General features: G+C 36.8%; 1 protein-coding gene across 3 annotated transcripts in view; it reads right to left on the bottom strand.

Annotated features, from left to right (window-relative positions):
- Positions 1–14,877, bottom strand: part of ANO10 (anoctamin 10) — a 121,964-nt gene that overhangs the window by 96,574 nt on the left and 10,513 nt on the right. For all 3 annotated transcript variants that reach the window (XM_038130060.1, XM_038130062.1, XM_038130061.1), the window contains 5 exons: positions 12,586–12,641; positions 11,060–11,134; positions 9,926–10,108; positions 6,374–6,565; positions 4,154–4,282 (listed from right to left, as the gene is read on the bottom strand). In XM_038130060.1, the coding sequence (XP_037985988.1) occupies positions 4,154–4,282; positions 6,374–6,565; positions 9,926–10,108; positions 11,060–11,134; positions 12,586–12,641 (635 nt within the window). The remainder of the gene's footprint in view (positions 1–4,153; positions 4,283–6,373; positions 6,566–9,925; positions 10,109–11,059; positions 11,135–12,585; positions 12,642–14,877) is intronic.

Below are 14,877 nucleotides of genomic sequence, written 5' to 3'. Positions count from 1 at the left end.
GTCCTGTTAGAAGGAAAAATGACTGTAGTTAAGAGTAGAACTGATTTCTTGAACTCAGCTCTTGGAGTAGTCCCGACACTGATTTAATTTGCATACCTTAAATTTACCAGAGCCCACATTAAAAAGAAACAGTCATCAGGAACAAAACTATTTGCCAACAATTTTTGCAAGAAAAATTTTAAAAAACACTGCAGAATTAAAGTTACACTGGTTTTAACCTACTTCTCTAACTATGCACCAAGTTTCTTCAGAGTTATTTCTTTTTTTTTGTGGTTCAAATCAGCGTAGGCAGTCGGAAGTGATCTGGAACAATTTCACACAAGCACAGACTCGTGCTTGGAATGTCCTACTTTGCACCTGAATTCACACCAGAATCATGTGTCTGTGGTGAAGTCTGAATAACTAAACACACAGTGTGATACAACTGTTTTAAAATTATGTTAATAAGGATTTACTGTTTCCTACTTTAAGGGCATTCAGCTACTTCTTTTTGTTTGAAAACTGCACTGGCTGCACTCAGTTAGCATCCATCCATAAGTAAAAGAGGGGAGTTTCATCATTCTGCTCCTGGTTCAAATCACGTTGCCATGGAAGCAGATGTTGAATTGATGAAAATAGGTCAACTGTTCAAAAAATAATCACTGGTTTAATACTTTAAAAATCATTATCATATTTTATTATTTTAATGCTTGCCATTATTTGAAATTGGTAATATTGTATCCTGTGGTATGCTAATTAACATTTACTTGGCTCCCACCAAAAATGTACATAGCATCAGAGTTAGGAGTTGTTAATGAGAAAAAAATATTTTGCATAAATCAGTAGGGGTTGGGTATTGAATGCTTACAAGAATATCACACACAATTCTTTGTTACTTCAGTAGTGTGGTGTTAAATGTTGCTATATAAGCTGTTTCCATTTGAAGAGTATTAGTATTATCAAAAAGCACTAGCATTTAAAAAAAAAAAAAGGACAAAAAAATCAGGACATCCCTAATACCTGTGCTTGGCTTTGACAGCAACAATGCTTTTCTGTTTAGTTTTGCATCAAACAGATATATAAATACTCAATTGGAGTCTCGGTTACTATAAACTTATTAAAATACTTAAAGACAGCTAAGATTTAAGTAGGTTACCCCATCAATAGAACATGTGAAAATACACATAGCCAACTCAAAGAAATTTCTCTCTTAACATTTTCAAACTGCCTGCCAAGATGCTGTCAAAATAGTGCAAACACACAGTAAAATGCTCATCTTCACCTGCAGTAAACATCAGAAAATAAAATAACTCACCTGTTTTTCTGAATCTCTGCTAGGTGATCTAAAACACTTTTCTATCAACACCCTGACACATCTGAATTTTCTTCTACCTTGACATTGACATACTTTAGATGCATCAGGTTTGTCCTAGAAGTTTAATGTAATATATTCTGTTCCTGAATATTTCTTTACAACTGAAATGCAGAGTTTAATCATTAATAAATAGAGTAAAGGTGCATGGAAATACTGCCAATACATGAGATTTGAGCTCCTTTCATAGTTCAGAGATCTTTCTGTAGATTAAGTGATACTTAAAGTAGAAAGGCTCAGTGGTGTGGAAGTCCTACAAATTTAATCCAACACAAATCTACCACAGCACAACTGTGTGTCTCCCACACACCACTGCTCCTGCCCTGCTCCATAGTGAACGGGGTCAGACAGCTTCTTCCACACCAATTCCCTGATCTGTTCCATCACATACCAGGTAAAAGAAAGTCTCAGTGCAACAGATAAGATGGTGCAAATACAGAGGAAGCAAAAGCAAAAACATCCTCATCTCTTGAAGATGACATAAATTTATACTGCTGCTGTTCATAGCCCCACAGCATCCAGTAATCCTCCTTTATTCGAACCTTTTGTAATCAATGTTTTAACCTGAAATACGTACAACAGAACTTCTGATAAAAAAATTTCTGTAACTAAGAACATGTTGAACTGTCAACACAATTGAAATGATTTTCAACAGAAATAAAACTCACGTTTGCTGTGCTCATTTTCATGTGGTTTTTTAAAATTGCTGTATAAAATGTGTTTCAATTTGGAGAACTCTTTTTGACTCTATAAAGTCAAAAATTTGTGTTATGAAACTTTTTGCAATATTGTATGACCTGAGCTCTCTTTAAAACACTGAGATCTCTTTTAAAAACCAAAACAAACCAACAAAAAACCCCCAAACCCCACACCTGTGAAGATGTTAAATACTGTTTAAAATGTACAGAAAGAATGCCCTTAAGGAGACAGCAAAAGTCTTACATTTCACATTGAGTACTTTTGGAACTGTTTATAACCAACCAACAACATTCCAAAAAAATCACATGGCTCGTTATGCTCCAGAAACATACTGTAAGACTCACATCTTAGTTTTGTATCTCTCCGTTTTCTCAGACAATAAATAGCTGGTAGTAACAGAAAAACAACCATTAAAAAAAAAAATCAGACTGGCATATTTTAAATCATCAGGCATGGTGGATACTTTTGATTAAAACTTTTTTAATAGATCCTTTCTGACCACTGCATTATGGCTTGTTGTTTTGTTGTTTTGGTTTTTTTGGTTTTTTTTTATTAAGCAGAATAATTAGAGAAAGCTTGACTTTCCTTTAACAAATTAATACCTTCAATTTTCTCTGGCTCATCCAGCATTAGCCTCCAACAGTCTCTTCATACCATGATAATTATAGATTGGTGGTCTTCACCAAAGCTGCTTCTCTATATAAGACAACATTTTTCCCCTCTCCTCCCCTCAGTACTAATTCACCTCTTCCATCCAAACTTTCTTCCCCTTGTTTTCTGAATCTCCTTTTCCACAATATTTATAGATAATTTCAGATACAATGTTAAGGAGTTCCAAGAGCTACCTAATTATTATGCTGCAATTAATGTTCCTTAAAGGGCTGCATATAAACAGAATTTAAATTTAGAGAAAAATGCTGGTATTCTCCTTTGGTCTACCAAGAAACTGAGGTCTGCCTAGAGATCAAATAGCCAGCTTCACATTTAAACAGATGAAAGTCTAACACACAGCAAGCAAAGGCAAAAACAGCTCCATCTCTGAGCTGTCAGAAATCCATACTGCTCTACATTTACCCATTCAGTTTTCAAAATATCACCTCTCTAGATATGTTGTCCAGTAACGAGCTGTATCATTACATTTGACTTGCTAGATTAGTTTTATATTAAAACCACACCTCACTGAGGTTAATGTAAATGTCTACATGTGCATAATAAAAGAGTGTATCAGGCTGCCTGTAGATGCAAAATCCAGCAAACCAGTTGACATGATTCATATTTATAGCTAACTCTGCAAACCTTACGACTTGGAAAATAAAACTCAAAGCAAGCTCATAATTCATTGCATAACACTTAATACCTGTAAAATGAACAAATAAGAAGTAAATGCTCCTGATGCACCTCTGTAAGGTGATGCACTTTTGTAACTACACATACAAAATCCAGACCTTTTGCCATGAGAAAAGGAAAATGCAGTTTCTAAAGGCTAAAACAGAATAATGGAAAAAGTCAAGGTAATGCAATACAAGAAAGCCCTGAAGGAAAGATTTATAAGGGCAAACTCCTGCAATATCAGTTCTGTAAAATACCCACAGTCATTCCTCCATGTCTGAAAAGGAACAACACTGATGGGCTTACTACATGGAATTAGGAAAAGATTAAACCCAAATGCTGTTACAATCACAAATATTTACACTCATGACACATAGCTGTTTCAGATAAGCCCTACAGGATACATCCATAAAGATTACGTAGGAAGTCTTTCTAAGATATGCTGGGGTCACAACCCAAGCAGAGAAATAAACAGTTCACAAAAATGTGATTATTTTGCTTCTTGAAATAGCACTACAAAATACTTGAAGTACATGAAGCAACAAATGCACAGTATCTTGGGAATGCTTGGGAAAGCATGGCAACAGCATTCACAGCAAATGAAAACACAGAAGAGAAAGAAATCAAAAAGGAAGACTTTGAAACACTTCTTTGATAGGGAAATCTTAATTTCCTTCTCATATAAAATGTGAGGTAAAGTCTAATTCCTGCTATCATTTCCACTGGTGTTTGGGTTATTTGCTACAACATAGCATTTTTTGAAGGCAGACCTACCTCTACCAATGCCACAGTCAGAACAAGGTCCATTTTTGAGTCTGGGAAAAGGGCATCCACTTCTGGAGACATTCCAATCAGTATACAATTAGTAACAACTGATATTACACTCATAGTTTCAAAGGCCAACTGAAATAAAACAAAAATATATTTACAGTTATGACCATTACCTCTAGCTTACTAGTCCCAAATTGCTCTGCATGGTACGTCTCTCTTCACTAAAGCCTCAGAAGATGCATTAGTTTAGCTTATTTTCTGTCATCTTTTGAATTCTATGGCACAGGACTTGTTTAGCAAGTAGTCCTGACCTCATCAGCTTGACAAGACCACGACAAGGTTGTAACCTGAACACATGAAAGAGGAAGCACACATCGACAGCTGTACTCCCAAAAAAATTTATTTCAGGATAAAGGAAAAAGTGCAAAATTCCAAGAGGAACTAGTAATCCTAACACTGGCATTGGAGGTTCTGTCTGAATGTTAAGAGGAAAAGGTTCAGAATGCCTTTTTAAAATCACAACCACTTGAGATTTGTTAACAGATTTACATTTAAACACATGCAATACAAGTCTAAGAAGCTCTTGCCTACAGAGCTCCCACAAAATGTATTAATGAAAATATTAATACAGCTTAACAATTACATTTGCAATATAATGGTTACTTATTCCAAGGTCCTGTCTGGAATGAGAAAGACTGACACAGGATAGTAGTGACTGTTACAATGAATTAGCAGCAATAACTTTCTCCTTGAAAAGAAGCTAGTGACTCAGCTCACCTGATAAAATAATTCTAGTATTCCTTTAACAGAAATCTTTCAGCAAATGCTCTTATTCCCCATATGAAATGGATGACTTGAAAAGTTAGTTGTTATTTTTAATTCCCAAAGCACATTCATTTCTGCCATTAGTTAAAAAATGACACCATAAAACAAAATTACAGTACTGTAGTGATGTTATAATTTTTCAGCCTACTCCCTTAATTGAAACAAACTATTCTAGCAAAAACAAATGCTATTAATACACCTGCAGCTATACTTGTGTCTTATGACCACAGCTTGATTATTCTGGTTGTTACACAATTGGTCAATGCAGCTATGCCATAAAGATGTTGGCAGCATAGATCTGGACTGAGAAAGTACATCCCACATTAAAATGCAATCAGATTATAATTCACACATTTTAATGGCATACCATTAAAAAATTCACCTCTAAGTCCCCTTCATTAATATCTATGTATGTGTCTAATGAACATTGCTCAGAATCCTTGGTTTGCATATTTTTACTGTATGTTCTACTTGAGGTTTCAGGATTTCATTTCTCACCACTCACTTGCTTCATATGATAACATTTACAACCCCTCCAAACTGAATAATCCATTAGCTCACTGTGCCCTTTATCTCCCTTACGTAACATTAGCAAACCTGTTAAATAAAACTAGAATAAGCATCATCTCCTAGAAAGGTCACCCAACCTTATCACATTCCCTTATCAAGCACTGCTATTATGGAATGCTAAAGTTTCTGGGTGCAATTTAGTCACTCCAGAAAACTCTGGTCAGGATCAGTTCACTGATGCAGCACACTCAACAGGCCCCAAAATAGCTGGTGGCAGCATGACTGCATGGACAAACAAATGAGGACAGAAAATGCTTAACCCAGTACTATCACCATGAAATTGTTTAGATAGACTACAGTGCTCAGGCTGTGCAGAAAGTTCCAGCTCCTGCTCACAGATCCAAGTTATTTTCAAATTAGTCAGCTTGAGTACCAGTAACCATGGGTGCATAGGCCACAAGCCTGGCTGAGGAATCAAACTACTTACCTATTCTTCCATTTCTTTTGAAACCCCTGCTGTGCTCCACTCTTCTGAGATAGCATCAGAAGTTACCATTTCTAAAATACACTAGCTATAAAGAATACTGGGCAGTAGCTGGAAGCTTTGCTTTGTCGAACTTGCAACAGAAGTACAATACATACACAAGAACTAAAGAAAAGATCTGGTTTTTTTTTCCAAGGCAGCTAAAAGGCATGTGATCAAAAACCACACCAAAAATATCACTGAGATATACAGTTGGACAGATGATATTCCAAGGCATTGAAGAGAACAAAGTGCCTAGTGAACTTTGAAGTGGCTCATGGGACAAACACAAAGCTTTCATTTGGTGCTGAAACCTCTTTTAAACAAATGAATAGAAAAAAAAAAAAAAAAGACACAAAAATTACCTGCCAAACACCAATATTCGCTGTGGGTTCTGCAAATGGACGCTTGTAAACTCTGCACATCTTTAAGGCATCAGAGTATATCTCTGTGATGTTGTTTAGCACTGCAAAAACAGCTGCCAGTGGATAAACACATGAGAAAAGACTCACATAGCCAAACTGTAGGAACAACTCCAGGTAATCATCAAAAGTACCCTGAAAAATAGAGGAAATATAAGAACAACTTTAACCTACAAAAAAACCTATGACAAAACACAGAAATAGTACTACAGTTGTAAACATGTTTCCTCATCCCAAATCAGCTGTTTGGAAATGGCTGCTGATAGAAGACAACAAGAAGAATTTTTTAAGAATTTTCTAAAAATCCAATTAATTTGGAATTATTCAATCACTAAAAACTTCTTGTAAGGGGAGGCCCAGGTTTTTCCTTCTGTATTTTATGCAAGTCACACTTCCTATCCTTATTACATGAAGTAACTACATAAACCTATGCAGGTTTCCGAGCATCTCAGTTAAACAGTAACAGAAGGAACAGTGAGGAATAGGAAAACAGCACCATGCATTTAAACTGGCAGAACATCCTCTGAGAACACTGTGGCAATAAAAGTCCTAGCATTTCAGACTGTCCATGAAAGACCTAACCAGAATGGTAGGCTGGCAGATAGGCAAATCTTTTCCAGTATTTCTGCTTGTTTATTTCAAAATGGGTAGGACAGAGTTAGTGGACCACTTGAAGATTGAAATCTACAAGGCAGCACTGACATCTGAAAGGAACAATTAGAGCAAACAAAAAACCCTATTTAACAAATCCCAACAGGTTTATCCCCTGATCTTTAAACCAAGAATGTGGGTACTTAAATGCTGATTAAGTACCCACATGTAGGTGATCATATATTTATCTGCATATTAGTTTTGTAGTATTAATAACAGCTTGCTATGGTTGCAACAATTTTTTTATGAAAGAACCAAACCAACCCCTCTTAAAGAAAAAGTGTTTAAAAACAAATGATGATGAAATACCACAAAGAAGTTAAAAGTAGAATCTAGGTATCTTGTATTTACACAGACATATGTATTGTCCTCTCTTTCAAAACTAAAATTATGAAAATTTGACAGTAACTGAAATTATTGCAAGAACCACATGAAAGTGGTTTTGGCTCCATGCATCAGACACGTGGTTATCTACTCTTTTTTGCCCATTATAGCTGTTAAACTGACTGCCCTCTCCAACACCTAGGGCTTTTTTCTCCTAGGAAACAGAGAGAGGCAGTAGAAGCCTGCAAGCTCACAAATCAACATGGGGTACTCATTAATTTAATTTCTCACTTGAGCTCGTTTTGAAGTTCCACATTATAGTTCAGTCTCACAAACCAGTCTGCAGGCCAGACTATGAACAGCTATCTAACTTTGGAAGCCATTAAGTTTTTTTCCTCAGAAACATTTTGTACAAGCTCGAAATTTTACTAAGGCCTTCTTTAGGGATATTTGCAGGAACGTCCACTGGAATGGCAGCCACACATCTGCTACTGCTATCATTTTCTCACACAATCACTGCAGGCAGAGAGAGAGCTTTCCTTTGTGCTCCTCCTTCTGGTAACTGCACAGTATTCCCACTGCTTCCCCACGCTTCCCATTTCCTTGCCCAATACCTACTAGCTTTCAGAACAGCAGAGTATGAAGTAAATAAGTATTTATTTTTCTCCTACTCAATTTATGAAACTCAGTGTAGGAAAACAGGAGTCTGAGACAATGTTAAAGAAATTTGTAACTGTGCCATGGGTAGCCACAACATCAGCTACCCCACCAAGGAAACAAAAACAAGGAATAAATTAAGGGAGAAAATTAAATAGAGGAGTGAAGCAGAAATTAGAAAAATAATAATTAAATTGTTGCAGGATGTTTTTACATCTTAAACAGGGTTAAGGACTGGATATCTGAAAAGTAAGAGAGAATGAGGACAAAAAGAATAGAGAATTAAATGCTGAAGGGTATGTGAAAGAAGGAATCAAAACAAAAGAGCCTGAAACACGGAATTCTGTCAAGACTCCGCAGTTACTAAACAGTCAAATGCTTCCCCCTTGTGACAGTTTTAATTTTAGAAATATCCTTGCCTGCTGACAGCTTACTGCTTGCAAACAAATCAGCGGTCTAATATCGTTTATTCACAAGCACAGCAAAACAATAATCTTAAGATTGAATATAAAATTAAGGCTTTGAGTACACAGTATTTAGAACTGCAACTGAGGCTAGCAGTGGACACATCCAAGGCAAAGTCCTAACTCTCTACAACTGACCTCTTGGGTACCCGAGAAAAACTATTCAGGGTACAACAGTACAACAGGTGCAGATTCATTTGATCCTGCTCTGCACAAGAAGCAATGGCCAATGTGACTCAGAGACACCACACTGGCTTTGTATGTGACAGCTGAGAACCAGGAGTCAGCTCAGGTCTAAGAGGCTGAGCTTATTTAGTCAGGCTTGATGCTGACACATAACTCTGGGAGCTGTGCTGGTCGATGTGCAGGTGCAGTGCTGGACTGTGCTGATTTACCACCTCAGACACTACCACAGGGACTTCTGCTGTGTCCTGCACTGCAACACAGGCTGTCTAACTCTATCTCCCTCCCACCTTCACACAGGAACACATTTGTACAGTTTTTAAACTGTAAAGGTGATAGTTCTTTCTCCTTTTCCAATGTCATGGCACTTCATGTAGGAAGAATCTAATATGATGTTATTACCAAATTTCAAACTGCTACTGTCTACCTTTTACATGAAAGGTACACTATCTACACGTACTTCTTATTCTGTAAAAGCAAAAATCATACAGTACTAAGACTCTTGTGACTGTGCTTGCAGCATCTGATCAAGGTGTCAGCCAGTCTGTGAGACCTTAACCTACACACGGACATCCACGGCGTAAATTCCTTCAGCATTTTAAGTAGTAAATTGCATGGAATCTGATAAATAGAATTAAAAATTATACTGGGTAGGAGGTGGTCAAGAACAGAACCAAGAAGACAGGAAATACCAAAGCTGTGTTTTCAAGAGGCAAGAGCATCCAGTACGAATATTGTTTTGAAAAGCTGGTTTCTTCTGTCCTCTGTTTCTGGCTCCATCCAGATGTAAGTTTTCTCTCTCTCTCAGGCTCTAATTTAACTGACCATTTAAACTAGTACTACTCCAAAATCAAACCAAAACATAAATAATTTCCCTCTTCCCTATGCCAGCCTACTCATCCTGGAAGTCTTTGGGTTACCCTTGGGGATTAAGGGCATATTACAAAATACTTCTTTCCAGTGATACAGAGTTAGGTAGCTCCAGACAGAGCTGTTCATTCCTCCCCCTTCATTCTGGTGTTACTAGGATCCTGCACTGTATCCACTTCCTGATCCAGGGTAACACACAGCTGCATAAACAGCTACCAGCAAAGCTGATGAAGCTGGAATTAAGCTGCCATGCCAGAAAGCCAAAAATACTCTTGTTTGCCTTGGCTGATGCCTCTGTCAACTACAGCTCAGAAAAGTTTTAACTCTTTTAAGTACTACAACGTACCAAATAGGTTCCCATTTCTTTCTCCATATTGACCTGCTCAGCTAATGACAAGTCTGTATCAGTTTTCTTTGAGCACATGCGTTTCTTCATTCTCCTGTTATATCTCTTCTGGAGCCAGTAAGGAAGCAAGGATTCTGCAAATTGGTTGAGGATCTGCGAAGTTATCAGCAAAGTGGCCAGGCTCTTAAATTTAAAAAAAAAATAAAAAAAATTAATACAATTGTGATAAAACTATGATCATTTGCAAATCTGTGAGCTCGAGTAACACTCTAAGTTACTATACTATGAAAAAAAGCCAGCCTAACAAACCTAGGAATAGCATACGAAAAGTGTAGGTGATCTAGCTCCCACCCTTTGCTGTGTGCTGAAAAGGACTAATTGGGAGTTAGCAGTCTAAATATTTTGTGTATCTGGTTGTATCTTGAAAAGAGTACAGCAAGTACAATGAAGGGCAATGCATATTTAATATATGCCAATGACACTCACAGAACTAAAGACAGAAATTTTTTTTATGCTTTTCATTTCTTGGTTTTACCTGAAAGTAGAGAAAATGGCCCAAGTGTTATGTCTGGTATAGGTATGTAAAGTGTTTTGCTAGAAATCACTTCAGAGTAGCAGAGGTCTTGAGCTGAAGTTCTTGTTGTACTGCTCATTATGTTTAGAGTAAAAATATTTTCCTTACACCCAATTTTCATGCATTTGAGTGTGAAAGTTGATTTAAAACACCAACTACGAATCATCTTTGCTTTTATTTCTTCTCAGATCCTCACTGTAGCTGAACTTAATCACGACTCTATCCTCAAGAGTCTCTCATTAAGAACACTACAGAGAAGAACATCTTCTAACATAAAAGGAAATAAAGAGGAAGTGACAATTTCCCTGTCTCATCTGTGTGAGAGAATAATCAAATTTATTTGAAAACAGTTCTTCATTTATACGGAGAGAAAGAATACTCTGCTACGATTCAGCAGTAATGTTAGGGGATCTGAAACATGGAAGCTGGATTTCTAAGAAAATATAGGCGAAATATATTAACTGACAAGTTTATGTTTTAGAATAACATTGAAGTCTGTTTTAATCAATCCTTTATTTTCTCAGATTCACCAACATTCTTACAATGCTCTTGGAACTCACCTGCCTCAAAAGCTTCATATCAAACAACACAAAGGCAATGTAGAAGAGAGATGCAAAACAATTTAAGAAGTTGAACTGCAAATAAAAATATTGGGTTTAAGTACTCGAGCAAAAGTTCAGATGCAGAATATCATCTAACTTAACAGCTGCCTTGACTTAATGGCTTCCATGAAGATGTAAACTGCCCATCAAAATGTTCTTTACCATTTTTAAGCCTTAGGTCACAAGAAACACATTTTCAATACTGGTCTCACTCAGTTTTTCACTTAACAAGCTTAACGCTCTCCTAAAATATAGTGTACAAAGAGAGCTACAACTGAATTACGAAATGTGGACATTAAAAACACATCACCTTCTACTTTATTTTTTTTGGCAATTTCTCCAGATAACATTAGAAAAGGGGTATATTGATCTTTATTTAGAGCAGTGACTTTTTTAAAAAGAGATGCTTTGTCAAAATATTTGTGTTGGGTGGTATGTCTCTCAATCTCTAAAAATGTTCCTTTATATATGTCAGCTGCAGTTGATGTTTAAACACTTCAAAAGGTTTTATGGCCAAGAGAAATATTCCCTACTTCTAAAATGAGACATAATCACAGTATTTAATCAAACTCTGAAGTTTTCTACTTGCTGTAAGTGCTGCTGCTCCTGTTTTGGAGCTTTTGGCCAACACAGATAATACAGGGAGTGAAGAGAGCCATTCACAGACTGAGAATGAAAACTGGGGGAAACTTACACTTGACAATTCATGATTTTTTTAATCATTTTGTATAAATACCCTATGGGGAAAAAGAAATGGTCCTAAGTTCTGAGAAAGGCTACAGGAGGAGACAAAGCTGTAAGTGATAGCTACAAGAGTTTTAGATCCAGAGGTTACCAGTCACAGATGGGTAACACCGAGATTTAACACAAAAAAAGCCCCAAAACAAAACAAACAAACCCCAAATAAACACACACACACATACAAAAACATGGTGAAGGAAATAAAGAAGGAAGTCTAAGGAAATTGAGGAAATAAAAAAGGAAGAAACTTAAATGATCTTTTCAAAGAGGAAACAAGATGATTAGATAAATGAAACAGATCTGCATCTGCTATGAACTACACAGGAGAAGACTGATGGACAGGTATTTTCAGGTTCCTCTGACAGGTTGTCTGAATGTTGATACAGGTAGAAGTTAATACATGAACTTTTCAAAATACGATTTACCATAAAATTGTGCAAAAAAATAGCTCTCAGTTGAAGGCAGGACCACACCAATTAACAGAAACTTATATATACAGCGTCCTAATGAATGAACAATTCAATGCAAATGAAAAGCCAACTCTCCACTATAAAAGAGGCATCTAAAATAGTCTAGCAGTTACTGCAACCATAACAGAACTCTTGTTTACTCTTCTATTTGTGCTACTATTTGGCCTTGAGCAAAACTGCAGGTCACTGTGGTAATGCTAGGAAAGCACTAATAAAATACAGCACAAGCTGTCTTTTTAATAATCTTAAAAGCTGCTTATATGACATACTTACCACTAAAACCTTCAGAATTAAATGATTCTGATATGAAGATTCCAGCCTGTGATTTTCTAAAACACCAATAAATTTATTAATTAGTAAACAGCAGAAGCTCCTACCATGTACTACACATTGCTATCCAAAGAGTGAACAGACACTTTCAGTCCACATGAAAATTACTTATCTAATAGTTGATATTATTCCAAAACTTTGTGGTATAAATAATTTATGCTGTACCAATACCTCACTTAATCTATGAAGCTAAAATGATCCACAGTATTATCCATTCATATTTTTTATTACAACTGCAGTATTTTTTGACCACAAAAGTTTCTTCTTTTATCTATTTCTTATCCCAAAGGGCTATTTTATAAAAGAAAAACATCCACTGCTTTTAAGACTTAACAAAATGTGTCTAGTTGTTGATTGCTCTTTTAACTGAAAACTAATGGTATTATATAATGAAAAGTAAAAATAACAAATTTGATTCAAAACAAGTAAATGCTCACAGAAATATTCCCATCTCTCTCCAAGGAATTTTGATAAGACCCTACACTCTAAAGCAAGACTAGAGTATGTAAAGTTCAACAGATGCATTACTCATTCTAAATTGAGATTTTTCAGTTCACTGAAGATAAATGGTCAGAGCGTGATGTTTCAGGAAGGTTGATTTACTAGAGGGGAGAAAAAGGAAGTGGAGGGGAGATTTTCAGTTTCTTTCTGCTAGTTTGTTAGATTGTACCTTTAAAGCCCAGGGTAGCAGTAACTGGGAAGCCAAGCCAGCACACTAGCATGTGTTGTGTCAACAAGACTGAAAGGAGACACCATCAGCTATGGACCTTGCTCAGGACAAAACAGCAGAGTTCTGCTCTGACAGGAGCATCAAGTTAGGCCTGACAGGTGAAAATGCACTCAAATGACTGCAATTTTCACTTTTAGCTTTCACCACACAATCAGCTTTCATGATAAACGGGTGCAAGAGGGGCGCTTAAAATACCCCAGATTGTGTCCCATGCTTTGTCACTTTAGCTGTTGAAGTCAGATATTGTCTGAAAATATGTCAGGTGGGAAAGAAGATAGGACAGCCAGATGAGCTTTTCAGCCTATTCAGAGCATGGCAGCAGAAACATATTGGATAGCACAGAAAAGGCACAAGCTGTCAGTGTAGCAGGTTACATAAATACTGCCTCTGCTGAATATGAAACATCAGCTTAAACCCAAAAAAGTCTGGATTAAAAAATCCCTTGAGTTCCCCGTTAAAGACATTTTAGTCTATCAGATCAACATAACTGGGCATTTCACAGAAATGCCTTTTTTTGGAGTACAGTAGAATCAATGAAACAGAACAGCCAACTAAGCCCTAGATATGAATTTAAAAATCATTATTTAAATAAAAACCTTGAACAGTCGTAAACAAAGAAGTTGTTTGCTTTTACTGTCACAGATGTCAGGTTGAATTTGCTGAGCAAATCATTTTGGCAAGTATAACCAATCCCCACTTCAACACCGGTTTTTATTCTGTCTGCTGCATCAACCTCCTCCCTTTGCTTTATCTTTCTTCTGTTAATTTTCTGTGTTTCCAGCTTTAGTAATCTGGATTCTGTCTTGCAAATCAATGTCATATGGAGCTACACAAAGCAGTTAATTCTCCATTAGCTTAACCTATTAACTTTGTCTGAAAGTGACTTCACATGTCTGTAGAAGTGCTAAAACTCAAAATAAACAACAGCATTTCTCTGTCTGTATGTTAGGTTGCAAAACACAAGGCCGAATCTGTTAAATAAATCACACACATGTGGGGTAAAAAAGGTAATCTATTATAACATTCCCCCTCTTCTGAGAGTGCCCAGAGAAACACATTTTGATTGGGATGCGAAATCCCAGTCTTTATTATACATGTAGCATACATAAACACTCTCACGTGATATTCAGAGTGGGCTTAGATTTGGTTCCATTACCTCAGTGCCTCTGCCTTCTGCACTGATGTACAACAGACTAAAGCACAGTAAGCAAACCCAGGCTGTGGGTGCAACTTGCAAGGACAATCCCTCCTGCCATCCATGCACCTCTGAGCTCTTATCCTCATGCTCTACCCCCAACCCTGTTGCCAGCACTATGGCTGAGACAGCCAGACAAAGAACTAAATCAGGGAGGGGGAACTTCTGCACCAAAGGCAGAGAGAGGCTGAGGAGCAAGGCAGGATCACCCCTTCTGACAGCATGTCAGACTCCAACCAAATTAAACCAAATATGAAACTGCTATCTCAGAACACTCAAAATATAGGAAATTAAAATGGCCATCTCTTTT

The sequence above is a fragment of the Motacilla alba genome, chromosome 2 (genome assembly GCF_015832195.1).
Source record: "Motacilla alba alba isolate MOTALB_02 chromosome 2, Motacilla_alba_V1.0_pri, whole genome shotgun sequence".
NCBI lineage: Eukaryota > Metazoa > Chordata > Aves > Passeriformes > Motacillidae > Motacilla > Motacilla alba.
The sequence above is the reverse complement of the archived record's forward strand: the minus strand, read 5'-3'. Positions and strand labels throughout refer to the sequence as shown.